General features: G+C 37.6%; 2 protein-coding genes across 7 annotated transcripts; both read left to right on the top strand.

Moving 5' to 3' along the window:
• Nucleotides 1-877: 877 nt before the first annotated feature.
• On the top strand, nucleotides 878-3,587 carry LOC117604798 (apolipoprotein D-like). Its single transcript, XM_034325278.2, has 5 exons — nucleotides 878-1,020; nucleotides 1,793-1,912; nucleotides 1,972-2,098; nucleotides 2,379-2,474; nucleotides 2,897-3,587. Exons 2-5 carry the CDS (start codon nucleotides 1,793-1,795, stop codon nucleotides 3,361-3,363), a joined length of 810 nt encoding a protein of 269 aa, XP_034181169.1. The 5' UTR covers nucleotides 878-1,020; the 3' UTR covers nucleotides 3,364-3,587.
• A 488-nt stretch (nucleotides 3,588-4,075) lies between these two features.
• On the top strand, nucleotides 4,076-12,372 carry LOC117604797 (acidic phospholipase A2 PA4). Of its 6 annotated transcripts, none has more exons than XM_034325273.2 (7): nucleotides 4,076-4,260; nucleotides 5,250-5,459; nucleotides 6,838-7,035; nucleotides 8,136-8,390; nucleotides 8,462-8,799; nucleotides 8,974-9,123; nucleotides 9,385-12,370. In XM_034325273.2, the coding sequence occupies exons 4-7, from the start codon at nucleotides 8,136-8,138 to the stop codon at nucleotides 9,482-9,484; spliced, it is 843 nt and encodes a 280-aa protein (XP_034181164.1). In that variant the 5' UTR covers nucleotides 4,076-4,260; nucleotides 5,250-5,459; nucleotides 6,838-7,035; the 3' UTR covers nucleotides 9,485-12,370. The 6 variants fall into 6 exon arrangements, with proteins under 6 accessions (XP_034181164.1, XP_034181163.1, XP_034181167.1 ...); XM_034325272.2 differs by having other exon boundaries at nucleotides 5,250-6,716; XM_034325276.2 differs by having other exon boundaries at nucleotides 5,250-7,035; nucleotides 8,974-9,146; nucleotides 9,385-12,372.
• Nucleotides 12,373-16,385: the final 4,013 nt, after the last annotated feature.

Here is a 16,385-nt window from a genome sequence, read left to right as displayed (position 1 = left end):
TCATTCAAGAAGAGGATCACAAATTCGTGTATGTACAAAATGCCAATTCAATGTCGTTCCATCGCGAACACACGGAAACATTAAAATTTAATATATTCTATAAACGAAGCTTTATATAAATAATTCTATGTATACATACGTATAGATGATATATATATATATATATACAAAATAAGATATTTCTATATAAACAGATAATATATGTATACACTACGCGAATTAAGTACCATACACATTCGGTGTGCTATCATGTTTGTGCGTGTATGTATGTGTGCATGTGTGTGTGTGTTACACATCAGCTCGTTAAATACGAAATTATGTCGCGTCGTTCGTGAAATTCATTACACGCATATATTTATCCGCAAAGGTTCGATTTATCCTATTATCTGTACGAATAAGTGTCTACGCGATGGCAGTGAGCGAAGCAACGTGGTCGGTGTAGCACATCGTTCGCGTTCACTTTCAAAACGTGTATCACGATGAATAAACACATGTGACTTAATTATGCCGTTGGTATTTTTTTAATTAGACATTGAATCCGTTCCTTATTGCTCCTTCGCTTAAATTTTACTGTGAGAAAAATGTGTTCATTGAGCTTAAATGAATTTGTGTGGTCCAATAGAAGACAATGAAGCTGGCTGGACAGTCAATTTAATTCGAATGTAATAAGATTGATAAAATTGTGTCGCATCAATGAACTGCTAACGTCAACAATTTCTAGAAGACTTAGTACGTCTTCTAAATTTTTATTTCAAAATTTGCCATTTTTTTTCATTTGGTTCTCTTTTGCCTTGCTAATGTGTTAATGTTGCACATCTAGTAAGATATTCTGTTCTTCTGATAATACATTTGCAACATAATTCTGAAGAAGTTACGTATATCGTATTGACCATCACATAGTCCATTGGAAGTGTGCGTGACCCATAATTGGATTCAGAGTGGGGCACGCCTCATAAAGTCCTTCTCCAATGAATCTAGTGTTTACAGTACCAGCTCAGGGACTGACAACATCGCTTCAAAGTGAGTATATGCCTCTTTGACAATTTTCATGTTTTACACAATCGTATTGCCATCCATTTTTGCATTTACACTTTGAATATCGCCTGAGGGGTCAGTAACTGATAAATATTTACACGTTTCCATAATGATTCTCCTCCACTATTTTTTTTTTTTCAAAAAAGGTCACATAGAATTATTATTCATAACATTCTCATAGAATATAATAAATAATCAACTCTTTTTTGGATACTATTAGTCGATTCACGTTTTCAAAATGAATATTTTTAATATTAAAATTTTCAAGGGAATACGTTTGCTCAGAAATTAAGATAGTCGTATTCATAATTAATTTTTTACCACTTTATGAAAGAAACATTATCACCCGGACAAAAGAGATCTCGAAAGAAATCTTGAACCACTCCGCGCGTTATTTCCTTACGTAAATGTAACTTGCTCGTACAATCTCGCTTAAGTGGCTCTTTGTGTTCTGCTTTGTTAATTAGCGGCTCGGAAGCACAAAGCGCATCGTCTTCTCGTTGTTTATAGTAAACACGGAAAATCTGAGTCGATAAATCTTGTTATTCAAGAAGTTATCAAGGCCAATCCCCATCTTGGATAAAACATAGTTAAAAATATCATTTTTTTTTTTTAAATGCAACATTCGAAGATATAACAAAGTTGCAATTATCCCAGTGGATTTTTCAGTCGTATAAGGAAAATGTGAATGAAAAGATTGGAATTTCCAATCTGATAGTCGAATTATTAATAAACCATTCTAATATTTCTATTTCAGATGAAGACACTGAACTCTTTGTTATTCCTAGCTGGATGCTTTGTTCTCGCTAAAGCACACACGTACCATATGGGCGCTTGTCCCATCGTGGAACCGATGCAAGGATTCCAAATGAACCGAGTAAGCACATGAAACACACTTCTATCATTTTCTACAAAATCTAATGTGCAACATTGTAGTTCCTAGGAGTGTGGTACGTGATACAGAAAACAGCAACTGCTAGCAAATGCATCACTTACAATTACACTCGTGGCGAGGAAGCAGGAGAATACGTTGTAACCCAGGATTCTGATCATCCAGTGTTAGGTAAAATTTGCGCAAAGAAATTTTTTTCCAAGAAATATGTTGATAGAAAGAGTATTATTAGAAGAGATTCGAACAATAGCCAAGCAGGTTACTGGAAAAGGGGGGGAGATTTCCTTTTATATCCACCTTCTAGTGGCGCTATATACATTGCTGGAAGCTTTTGAATTAATAAAGAAGGAGAACGTTGGATCCCATCGGGACTCATAAAAGCATGTCAATAGGATAACTGTCTGGCAAGTGGGATGAATTATCCGTAATGAAGAGACGTCTCTATGCGCAGGTCTTACGCCATTGAAGCACGAGTATCATTACACCGGTGAATTGAGCGTTCCGGAACCGAGTACACCAGGTCGAATGCAAGTTCGCTTTCCTCTAAGTAAGTATCACGATACTAATTCTTATCTGAAGACAAACTTATAATCTCGTAACCTTTGGATCTGGTTCACGTCAGTCGTATATTTTAGCAATCTGACCTTAATGGATTCAACTAATTTTCAAATTATTAGAAACATCGATGTTCTATATCGATTTATCCGAACAGCTATCATTACCACTTAACGAATCAAAATCAAGTTCATCAGACTTTCCTCAAATTCCCTCCCCTCCTTATTAAACATTTAAACAGCCCCTATCCATGATACAAATTGCCCAATTACGATCGAGGATAATCATTAATCCCTTGCTTCGCAATGACGTAACTTATTAATTTTAATAATAAGATGTATTTAAATGTAGTATTTAATGTACCATATCCACCTAACGTTCTAAAGGGGTTAACTCGCGCCATTTTGTTCCAAGGTATAGCCGGAAGTGCGTCCCACGTGGTGTTCAACACAGACTACGACAATTTCGCAGCTATTTTCTCCTGCCAAAAATTAGCATTCGCCCATCGTCAAAGCGCGACGATCCTCTCCAGACATCGAGATCTGGACAAGATCTACGTGGACCAGATACGCAAACAATTAAACTCCTTTGGCGTGGATGCTTTCGATTTGAGCATCATTCCTCAATCCGGATGTCCGAAAGGCAACAACACGTTAGACATCAACGTCGATCCTAATACATTCACCAGCGAAAACTTGGGTAATGCGGTTCGCAAAGCCGGTGAGAAACTAGGCGATGGTGTTCAATGGGTGGCTAATGCAGGAAGCAAGGTGTACCATAAACTGGCAGGAAGCGAGGAGAGTACAAGTAAACCGGAAGGGAACACCAGAGCAAACATGAATAAGGATTTCGAAACGAACGAGGTTGGATGGATCCCTTAGAGGAGTTAGTCATTCAGAATGATTCGATCTCGATGAATTTTCTCCTGCCAAAAATATTTTAGTACCGAGAATTTCTTTTTCAATTTTATGAAAGGGTTGAGATTTGTAATCAAGGGTGAACGGGTTAGACAGTAGTAGAAAAACCAAAGACTACTCGATGAATAAATTGTATACTAAGTTTTGCAAAATGCCATTGCAAATGAAATAAAAATTTTCAAAACTAATTGGACTTGTTTTTTTTCCTTGATACCTGTTAATAATATGTAAATAAGTAATCTGCAGTCAGCAGCATATTAAAATAAATAAGCGCTAAATGCTTTGGTAATAAAATTTTTTATGAAAATGATTGCATTAACCTTCTCGATTAATTAATTAATTACACTTAATCTTTTCATCAATTTACAAACAGTTCCTTGTTTTCTAAAAAATTTATACGTTTCGAGATTTTTATTAATATTTCAAGAACAATGGTCATTTCACCTTGAATCAGAATGCACCAAGGATAACCGTCTAGCGGAAGGAAGAACGTCATCTGCACGTGTCCTGCGACCAGTCGCAACAAATTAATCCGATCTATTTACAATTGTCAACTTATATACGTTATAAACATACGGCGTATCACGTGATTCGGAATCTCCCCCGTGTAATCTGGACCAAGTGGATTCGTGTATCTATATACCTCACGGAATATTAGTAATCCTGACGAACCATTTCAACGATCAGTCTGATGGCAACCGTTGAGGAGTAAAGTAAATCTTTGTACCAACCGGAGGACATCTTACGAATTCCATAGAATCCCGATAAGGAGCCTTCGTTAGAAGAACTCGATCCTGCGGAGTTATAAGGATTCAATCGATCCCTCTCATTGGAAATTAAACGAGATCAGAATTTTTCATTGTACGTATATTGATTTGATATAGAATAGACGTATGTACCAATCAACCCTTCTGACACTTTCAGTCTCCGTTAAAAAGTCTTTTAAAAAAATGAATTTCCTAAATCACTTATTTCTAATTCTTTTTTGTCTCCATATTATTAAAATTTCAATGTGTTCACGTCGATCGATCCTGTGAGAAGATTCTGAAACCAAGAGTATCGCATACAAACGTGACCAGGAAACGATTGAATCCCCGGAACACGTATCGTTAATTTACGCGAAAGTCAAAGCTATAAACCTATCGTTACAACAATTTTCGTTTCAATTGTTTTATCCTAAAACGATCGAGCAACATGCTGGACACGTAGTCTCATACGTATACATTATTCAAAATATATTTCCTTTAACGTGAACGTGCGACGAATCGATAGACGATATTTTCAAAATATTTTTCGTATTTCAACAACGGAGTGCATTTTATTTTTACGATAGTCTGTACCTTTTAAAGTAATTAGATAATCACGCGACGATACTAATTGTGTTTCTGCTATCCTATTCTATCTTTTTCACCCTACTTTTGTACTCAACTTCAATAGAACATTCCACTGGGCTTACAAGAATCCTTCAAAAATTTCACAGAATCATGAAGAAGGGTTGCACAATGCACTAACTCAAAAACCACCCCCTTTGAACTCAGATAAAAAAAAAATTTCCTTGGTAGTTTCCTTCAAAACTTTCACAAGATTAGAAAACTAATATCTGTATGCAAGGATTGCACACTGCAGCAGCTCAGAAACCACCCCTTTGGCAAATCATTCTAATCGAGCTATTTTCTGGCTAATTTCCTTCGGAAATATCAGAGGATCGGAGTGGTTGTAGTCACCTGATCAAGGGGTTGTTGCGCACTGCAGCAGCTCGAGTCGCGTTGCGGTTTCGGGGGTGCGCAGCTGGGGGTGGGAGTGTCGGTCGTGCAACCCCTCGTTCTCGCACACCTTTTCTCTTCTTTCAGTGAGTTCCGTGTTATTCCACCGGCTCGTACGTCTTCTCCGTCCAATCGAGCTTTCAACCCTTTGTTCGAGATCAACCCTCGGCTCTTCGGGTCCTCGTCGAAAACGGTGTATACTTCGGCACGATTTATTCGACGATCTTCTGCGATCACCGTCGGTGATACGTTGTGATTCACATGCTCGCCATCACACGTGTACGAGCTTTCCACAGGGTAATTGATCGATTTAGCGACGCGTGCAACCGCTTGCTATCGCAACGAGCGACGATTCTTCGGGAATTGTCCTTTTGACGTCAGTGCAAGTAATTCACCGATTTTCTCGTCGTTTCAACACTTGAGTTTTTATTCTTATTCTAATAACTTGTTATGAATGGACTGTGATCGTTGTTACGGGTGTGCATGAAGATTTTTGAACAGGTGTTATCATTCAGTGTTGTTTTTACCATTGATAATTAATAAATAAGTCGTTTATTTGTAGGAAGGATAAAACTAATTAGCCTTTCAGACAAATTACTTTTCTTCCTTTTCACAATCGATCGTTAAAAGTTCATTTAACAATGACTTGCACTCTCGTGTATTAATTAGTCACTTGCTAATCAACGTTTCAACACTGTCAGAATTTGTAGAATCATCGTGTAAATCATTTCTCACTTTCGATAGTAGAGTTCCTCGAGAAGGGGTTGATTAAACGCGATGGATTGACCCTCACAGATCCACGAAGGTGGGTCAAAGTTGTTGATCCGCCACGGTTATAGAGAGCACACAGGTTCAAGTGACAAGTTCGTCAACGAGGCCTGCTGACCCAGATTCACGGATATCTGGCTCAATTTCACCGAGCGTGGGGTGATTCGTGTGACGTTCGATGGATCACTCGCCTCCCCAAACTGGGACGATCTAATCGGGCTAATCGAATTAAATCTCTATCGATTGGACGAGTTTTCCCGTTGAATAATCATCGATCTCATTGATTGGATTATCTAGCAGCGTTATTACCTGCGATTCTTCATCCCTGTTCGTTCCGATCAATCATCTTGCAGCTATTAATTACTCTTAGACGTTGAATTTCGAATTATTTCAATGACTTCCGAATGAATTCATTATTTCTCGAAACTGCAAAAATTATTTCTTGTATTTTTGCATTCCACGATTCGCACAAGGTAATTGTCGAAAACGATCCTCCATCGAATTCTTCATTAATTCACGAAGGTTACTTTTCGATTCATTGAAAATCATTTGGTAGCGGATAACGAGAGCCAGGGATTAGCAAGGACGTTCAACGCTCTCGTATCGTTGCGCCTAGTCGGTGAAACCGATGAAACTGAGTCCGATTTCTTTCGCGATTTCGATGCGTCAGTGGGAAGGACAACCGGTAAGGAGCCTTCGACGTTTTGGTCTTTGTTCCTTATCTTCTTTGCGACCTTACCGTAATACCGTCCTTGGAGGAATCTTTGGTAACGATGGCTGAGAAAGGTGAAGCACCATCAGTCGTGTAACGTTCCTCGAAGTCACAGCTTCGAATTTCTTTGCTCCTGGATCGAGTATCGATGTTCATATCGATAGCTTTCTGATATAACATTTCTTTTCTTTTTAGTGCTGTGAAGTTCCAGGGATTGAACGACGTTTGTATATTTTTTGCAGAATTTTCAGAAATTCATTTTTTAATAAAATCGAAGTATAATGCGTGCATCGAAGTGAAGAAGAATGTACAGAAAGGTGAAATGTTAATTTATCTTCTTTCATCCGTGCCGCAACATAGTCCTTGCAACGTGCTAATTTCTACAAATTAACAGTAAGTGCTTTTGCAATTTCCCGCTCGATCAATATTGAATTTCATTGTTTGCAAGATAAATATTACTCGAAGCAAACTGATTGCAACTTCTTGGCAATGCTATTTAAATGGCAAAATATTGCACAAACCTAGGAACCTTGATTTCTGCCTCGAGAAAATAGAAAAACGCCTCAATGTTGCTTTTCTGATTAATAATTAATCGCGATGCAGCCTTGTAGATTAAACGAATGCAAAACAACTTCCTCGTTATTATTGTAATCGTGTCAATTCATATCAATACAAATCTGTATTTTATAAAATTTCAAATTATTCAAATACTAGATCAAAATTTATCCAATTTGAATAGAGTTCCAATGCGCCTAAGAAATCGAGTACCATTGAAAAATCAACTAAAACGATTCGGACCTAAAGAAACAAGTCGTTTATTATGTCAAGGATATTAAAAAAAAAAGTGACCGTTGATCATGAACGTCTGGCGAAGAAAAAGCCAAGGTAAATCCCCGATCACTGTGATTCGATCTGTTCACGAACCCGCCGACATTTAATCGATCTAACTCCCCAACTTGCTCGTTAAACCGACCGGAATTCCTGTTAGCTTCCAATCTGTTTGACCGTTTAACGAGCAACGATTAATGTTCGATTAAGAAAGAAAATGTCATGTAACGCAGTCACTTTTCATTAAATTCGTGTCGTCATAATAGAGGATCACAATGACCCTCGTACACGAGGTCGGCTTGTCCGAAGTGTTTGCCAAGCTTTCAAGATTTTGGCTAACGAGTTTCTAACGCAAAGTCAACGTTAGTTTGTTAGATAAAATTGTTCGATAACCTTATAACTTGACAAGGAAGGACAAACAGGGGTGCTGTATCGTAAAGTAATAAAGAATTAGAAATGAGATTTTACTTTCAACGAGTGATGTCATCTGCGACCTTCGTGGCAACGAACGCATTCAATAAGCACTAATCTACTGAACGAGTTCTCAAAAAAAATCAAGAATAATGGAATTTTAAATAGCCATAAGATGCCATCAAGTTTCATTTCCAAAAATTCTTATTCTAAATTCCAGAAAATTTCATTCTGTCTTATACCTTCCCTTACAGATGCTCGCCGTGGTTCTGCTATTAATACCAATCTTGTGGGGGGATGAAACCGAGGCCAGCGTTCTCGTGGCGGACAACACCATGTCCAGAATGGTGGAACTGAACGCAGTGCCTCCATTCTGTGCCTTGTACACCGATCGTGGGGTCATACAGAAGATGGTCCTAGGTGCTGATCCCAGGAAGGTGATGCAGGTGTCCAGCAAACTCGTCACTGACCTCGAGAAGACCTGCAAGGCCTCTTACGATAAAGGAAAAGTACGAATTCATTTCAATAATTTTGCCTACCGAGTTTAAAAATAAAAAAAAGAGATAAATTTTCTTGTTAGAATCAACCACCAGGAGGTGGTCTGATATATCCAGGAACCAAATGGTGTGGACCAGGTACCTTGGCCAAATCGTACGACGAGCTGGGTCAACACGCAGCAGAGGACGCCTGTTGCAGAGAACACGACCATTGTCCATATGTGATATCACCGCAAGAATGCATCCATGGTATATGCAACAACTCACCGTTCACGCGATCCCATTGCGACTGCGACGCGAAGTTCCGTCGATGTCTGCAGAATCTTAATACGGAAGTGGCGAACACCCTGGGTGCCCTCTTCTTCAACGTCATACAAGTGACTTGCTTCAAAGAACGACGTCCTTGCTCCCAATGGCAAAGGTAGGATTTTACCTGAAAAAGATTCTACGTTAGTTTGGATATAGGGTTCGTTCAACCATCGGAAAACGAACAAGTCTTAAAAGGGTGATTAACGTTATAGAGGAATGATCAATTACACTAATGATGATAATACTTAAAGACGCTTTTAACGATTGCGTTATCGAATCTCCATAGCTGTCCCATGTACTGGGAACATTCTTCGCGGTATGAGATCAACAAATCGCCTCGGGACTATTATGCCCACAAGATTCTCTTCTTCAAGATGTTTCTGCAGGCGATGCGTGAGATTCTCAGGAAGAAAGAACAATTTCTTCGTGGCTACGCGTGAGAAGAAACACTTTTCCAATGTAATTTTGTTTGAAACTAGGGTCCATAGGGTGTTGGTGACGATGGTGGTGATGGTGCTTATGGGATCCAACTCATCCTCAATTCGTGCAAATGAAAAATTAATTAGATACGCTTGAAACTAATGTTTACTAATATTTTCAAATAACATGTACTAACATTTTTACCCCATAATCGGATGATTAGGGTTGCAAAATCTAACCATGATATCTCTATGGTGGTCTTCCCATTTGATTTCAGAAATGGCTATGCGGAATCTGAGTCGAATCGACTCTGCTCCCAGTACAAATTCCGGCCCAGTGACAAGTACGTCCCGTTGATGCCGTTGAACATCAACTAGCTATTGCGAAAACGCAAGAAGAGCGGACCAGACAGTCTTTGAAAAAGTTGCCAGTTAACAGAGTTCCAATGAGCGAGATAATTGCACGCGAAGGCCATGTTCTTCGTGGACTGTCTTCGTTTAAGATTATGGTTCGTTCGAAACACAAAGAGTTTTTTAAACGTTACTTACAGCGTCAGCAGGTTATTTATAAAGCTTAATGAACGCAATGGAACCATCTATAATTGCTCATTTTAATATTCTTTAATCATAGTAGAAAAAATAACGATGGTTCAAGTACTCTATGAAAGTACTCTTTTGAGCTTTTATAAAAATTGAATTATATCTTTATATCATTCTTAAGACAATCTTATCTGGACCGCTGATTTGTTGGAAATCTCCAAAAAAATGCGTGCAATTAAATAAAGTTACCATTGCTGCTCAATATTACTCTTTAACATATAGGCGACTTTAAATAATAGTGGTGTAGGTATTTAATCTTCTAATGATATTATATCGTTCGCATTGATTATAGATTTTAAAATAAGGCAATCTTTTTCTCTTCCGGTGAGCAAAGATGAACCAAAGATTAGGAAGGAAAAGAGAACGATGCTTAAAGATTGCAATTATACAAACTGCGACGAAAGAAGGTTTTACTGATATTACTAAAAGGAGGTTCGCGTTTCTTGCATATCATTGATAATGACATTCTTCCTATTCAATTATTGCAAAAGTAGCACTAATGGAACAATGAATTTCCTAATTATAAAACATCTCTAGTTTTCGTTTGAAAATTCCACCAATCTCGTATTTAAACTGAAATTAATGCCACTTTTGCAATGGTTTAATAGCTTTACAAAGTACCAACGAATTACAAAGGTTTACGACTTTCTATTTTCCTCGATAGCTCAGATATTTAAATATTTGCATTCTAATGTCGTTCGTAGATTTCAATGCAAATTAGATTAACTCACAGACGTTGTAATTTTATTGGAAAAACATTGCTCAAAGTATTATAACACAGGATAAGGTGTATAATGTATCAAGAAATTTCAAGTTCAACTTACATGTACCTAATAATGCAACGTCTGCTTCTGAAACGAGTTCAAAGACCTATTATGCAAAATTATTCAAGATCATCGTAGGTAAACGTAACACGCGATGATGCAACATCTAACGCAGATCTAATCAATTCTAAGATGAATTAATTCAACTTTCCAATTTATATACAGGTATTTTGAAATCGTTTCACCATAACAGGTTGCTGAACTTAAGATGATGTTGACCATGAAATACGTTTAACACCTTCGAATCTCTCATTAATGAAAAAACAATTTTTCCAACATTCAATTAACGACCATCTTTTATGGTTGATCGATTATTTTGAGCAGTGTTGAAGAAGAAAAATTGTGAGAAAAAATTACAACGACCTTGCACAATGTTTACCGTGATTGATATTATTCAGATATAAGCTTGATGCAATTTTATGGTAATAATAAGAGACATGTACAAATGACCCGTCCGTTATTTCTGGTCCACGAATCGAAACGATTGATGTGGCCAGAAAAGAACCGGAAGTCGAGGACGTTCTTGAATTATCCGGAATTTTAGACGCCTCGAGAAGGTCAGCCGGGAAAGAGTGCAATTGATTAAATTTTATCGCACAACGATATCAGCAATACCTCAGTAGGATTTTATTTCCTGAAGACCTTCGATCTATTATAATTAATGATACGGTGTAATCTTGAAAATTTGAATAAATTAGAAAAACATGACTTTAGTTCTAGGAAAAGTTATAGTTGTAAGGTAAAGTTGTTCTAATAGTAGGATCCATTATTTAAATGGCACAATACTCTTTCCTTTAGTCCCATAAAGTATTATTACATGTAGAGAAATAGGGTTTAAATAATATATTATTTATTCTATTAGTGAGTTCTGTGGGTTTGGAACTGGTGTCTAGAGTTAGATAATAAATCAGATTTTCAAGATTGGGCTGTATAGAAAAGTGTGAAAGGAATGTATATTTCTATGTATACGAATCTAATTAATTTCTTATCACTAAGTATAATATTATAGCGTTCTATATTTTTAATGTTTGCATGAAATAATATCGCTTGTATTAAATGTATATTTGAATCTAATGTAGGATTTTACAGATTGTATTTATATTATTAAACGTAAAGTATATGGTGATACTCAATATTGGAGAAACTACTATTAATTTTGCACAATTTTTAATAAATATATTTATCTCGAATAGCTTTTAATCTTGTATAAAGCAAAAGAGCTTATATCAATAATAATATTAGAAAACACCATACTACTCTAAATTATTTAATGCAACAGGCTGAAAATATTGTTTAAATCTTGTTTTTCGATTCAATATCCGCGCGTATTTTTTAAATAATATTAGCAGCACCATCTGGAGGTGCGCGAAAAAATTAGTCAAATCGAAAATCACGTTTCTTTTCAACATAAGCAATTTCTGAACATTACTGATGCATTTATATAATTCTATGACCAAAGCTTAATTGAAATTAATTGATATTTCAAGAGTTATATTCGAAAATTGATAAAATTGCTTCGAACAAATTATGAAATGCTATAGTCATCTACTGGTCAAAGCCCCGAACTAAATCTGATTGAATTTTAAGATTTTCGAATTTGACGACCTGTTATATTTAAAAAGACGTTCTATATTGATAATATGTTTTATATAATGTATTAATAATATGCTTTACGAAGCCTTAAAGGATTGTAAAAGTGAGATACTGAAAGAAAAAGAGCAAGATGTTTCATTGATTTTCCCGCCAACCACTAGATGACAGTAGTGTTACCATTTCTAAGACGCGCGTTAATATAAAATTTAGAGGAGGTTCAAAAATAAAGATTGCACAATGCCTTTAATATTATTGGAACTAATACTATTTTGCAAATCACATTAAAAAGGATACCTAATTATGATATTTTATGTGCTGAAAATTAAAATCAAATAGTAGCACAACTTCTAACTACTGTTTTCAATTTAATTTGAATATTTCATGTACTACCGTCTTTTGATTTAATATCACGTTGTAATTGATAGTTTCTTCGTTATTTCTACTGACTCGAGAGGAGCATTAACGCAATGTCAGCGTGTTCGCTGCCTTCTTCCTCGAACCATGCAAGATTCTCGCGGGGGCATTAATGCTACGTTTGAACATTACGTCACTTCGCGAGACTTTCTACATCCTCTTCGCGAGTACTGTTATAAAAAATCTCCTCTCTCGACATTTAATCACGTGAAAGGAATGCCACGAGTCTAGCCGCGACCGAGCCGATACTCTTTCCATACTCTTTCGATCCCTCCTCGAACAGGAAAATAAACAATCTATTATCGCAAAACAGCACGTGCCATCTTATCAAATTGCATTTCAGACCATTTTACTTTCTCGTTATTGATCTACCGTGACTGAAGTGACAGCGTATGTCCCTTCCTCTGTTTTCCCGCCTTTTTTCCAGGAACACGTAAAGAACACGCGACTAAGGGGAAGGATACGTTAAAAAGAATTATGCAAGCTTAGTTTCATCAGTTTCAGAGTGGGTATTCCCTGGAAGCCGTTAGTTTGATGGGATTGAACTTCCTTCGACGAGGGAACCTTGTTAACCCTTTCCATTTTGTATGAGAAAGATGGTCGTAAAAGTGATGAGACACCATGAGAACTGCAAACTCCTTACGGTGATAGAAACTGAACAATACTTTAGTATCTTGCAACCAGTAACTTGGTTTTTAAGGAGTTTAGGTATTAAGACATTCACTTCCCTACTAGTGATTCCCTTACTCGTAATTCCCACTATGAGCTTAATTTAATCAAACGATTAAAAATAATTCTAAAAGTACATATAAAATGAATTTTCAATTTTTCCCTGTAAACCTCTGATGATTTCTATAGTTGAACGCTCGCGTCACAGATTACCGGAAACGATGGGTTAGGACAATTTCCGATGTAACGAGGATAACAGTACAAACAACAGGCTTCAATTTTGCGCGACTTAAGTGAATTGTCTCGTCGTTTCCGCGCGGACGAGCAACACTCGGAAATTGTTTTTCAGATGTTCGCTGGAAGGATCCTCCCTTCTTCCGCCATTCGTTTTCCTTTTCTTCGTTGCACATCGATCCCGTTGGATTTTATCCAAGAAACGTGGCTCGACGCGTCGCGAAAAAAAAAAGATTTTCTTAAGAATTTGTTTCATGAAAAAATGAAAAAAAAAAAAAAAAATTGATATGTCATAACCGAATTGAAACACGAATCTTGTCAATGATATTTAATGCACCTGGTTAGCATTCGCGGAGGGGACTCGCCTCCGCGGATGGTCTCTTATATCGGGTGACCCGAATAAATAATACGAGCGGCGTTTTAGCTCCAATTTCTTTTCACCCGTTTTCATACTCGCGATTGGATACGGTCGATCGCGCGTGCAAACCGATACTCACCGATTGAGCAACCCGGCTGGCTAAAGGCCGCGGCTCTAATTGACTTGAGATTTTGCAAGTGTGGGCGAGTCTGCGATTTCGTTGCACATTTAAAATTACAACGTTTCATGTCGATCAACGTTGCATTTTGTTCATTATGAAAATAAAAAATTTCTATTTTTGGATGGGATAGGATAAGACGCACCAGTTGAGTCACTGGCCTCGAACATTATTAGAAAAATAATTGATCAATTGTGTAATAGGTCGAATTTGATAAATAAGTTACCTCACCTAGACCTAAGTGTGTAATCCGTCCTTGCGAATCGTCTCGCATATTAGCTGGCCTGAATATATAATAAAGATAAATAGCGGGGCTCGGTTTTAGCGTCGCCTTTCATTTATATTCACTGATTGATTCTAATCCACGCGTAACGGATTAATGCAACGTAAAATTATGATGGATGCCAAGAAGTCCATTTATGTTTCTTTATTTCTCAAATACCATCACTTTTATATCCTATAATATCCAGCTTTTATTCAATTATGGAACTAGATATCCATATCAAATTCTCAATATTATCAATTTCAAATATGAAAAAAAAAAATGAAATAAAAAAAGTACATTATTTTCAAAGAAGAAACACGAGTCATTATTATCTGCCAATCTCGAACGACCATGAACGAAATTATCGTGTGACGCTGATGAATATGAATTCGTCCTTCGTGCGGTAAGAAATTGTAAAAGTGTCGATTGAGCTTTCTACGACTACATCATTTTTGTGCCACAACCACATAACGTTTATGGCATTTTATGAATTATGTATGACGTTATGTTGCGCGATCGGCCGATTAAATTGTTTTGCGTTAGACAGATCCGTACGACAGCCCACTGATTCATAGCTTCTTTTCCAGTTCCTCGTGCTTTCCTTGTTTCCACAAAACAAGTACCCGTTAGAAATTCACATACTATATTTCTACATCAGTCATTCTTATCGTATTATTCGATGCTTGAAAAATATCATCTGTTACTATAATAATACAAGTCGAGGCGTGGACTCTTCGTCGATTAAATAATCGGATTACGAGACTGATAATGATGATATCATTATTCGAAGGCTTCGTGCATTCGCAATCACGAGTGCATCCATCTTTGCAGAATCGCCTACCTCGCTTCTCAATTAATAAGACCACACAGGTGGGGCCTTTCTTCGCGATGCTTGATTGCGCCATTAACGCACGAACTCGTCTTGATTTGCACGTTATCGTGTGCACGCAAACCCCTTCGGGGGTTCAAAACAGCAAGGATAATCGCGTATAACCGCGAGCTTGTAATTTAATTTTCTTCCTTGCTCGTCGAGGAATTTCCCCCTGGGATCTCGAGTGGTGGAGAGATAATCAACTTGAGACATTTTTAGAGACCTTAGGTATCATTTTCTTCGATATACAAAAATAATTTATTAAAAAATTTGAATGATTATTTTCGTAGGTCCGCTTCCACGATTCGCCTAGCTCCACCATTCGAAGGTTAAACTTGCATACCACCTCGATGCCATCATCCTAAGTTCTTTTGGTTGTGGCTCCACAATGGGCCGAAAGCAAATAAAATTACCAAGAATAGCATCCTCGGACAAACCCTTTGATCTCGAGGATCGTTCGTTAATCGGTACACCCTGTAGAGGCAGCTGGTATCGGGTTAAACGAGTCGAAGAGTATCTATATAAGAGCGTAGGTGGAAGGGGCACGATCCCTGTTGGAGGCCCCGTGTATTGGGGGCCCGTTTGAAACTGGACAAAGAAGAAGCAACCAGTGGAATATAAGAGAGAGAGAGACGACTATAATGGGCCGGAGATGGCGCTAGTCGTATACAAAGGAGGAATCGTTCGCCATGGGTCTGTTACTGGTATCAACGGTAGTGATGGGACCGACTCGATACTTATCTATTAATTTCAAAATCCTACAAAATAATTCGAATATAAAAAGAAGTACTCAACAATTCTTAGAAAATGATTAGAATCTGATTCTACAAAAATGGGCCTGATTTATCAAATGTACACCCAAGTATAAACCATACTACTTGATTTCATCTGAACATAGAAATCATCAAAGTGTCAAAACTGGCACGCAAACATTCAAAGGATAAAAGGTAAAAAAGCTGACAAGTAATCAACACTGGGCCTCACGTTGTTTCCATCGCTAATCAATGGGGCCTCTTTCTACCTGCTTGGTCTTAACCTGCCGTGTCTTGCAGGGGCAATGCGCAGCGAAGAGACTAAAACGTCCCAGAGTAGGGGAGTCGAGGGAGTGAAAAAGGGTAGGGAGAGAAGAGAGAGAAAGACAGAAAGGAGAAGGGGTCTGTTCCTCCACCACCATAACCACCTCCCGTTCAGTGCTTCTCTTTCTCTTTGGGTCTGGTTAGTCTTTGTCTGGTAAAGTGCCACGGGGACTAAAATTCAGGACAGAAAACCGTCT

Source organism: Osmia lignaria, chromosome 5, assembly GCF_051020975.1.
Source record: "Osmia lignaria lignaria isolate PbOS001 chromosome 5, iyOsmLign1, whole genome shotgun sequence".
In the NCBI taxonomy this organism is placed as follows: Eukaryota; Metazoa; Arthropoda; class Insecta; order Hymenoptera; family Megachilidae; genus Osmia; species Osmia lignaria.
Note: the sequence above shows the minus strand (reverse complement) of the source record. Positions and strands in the feature narration are given on the sequence as shown.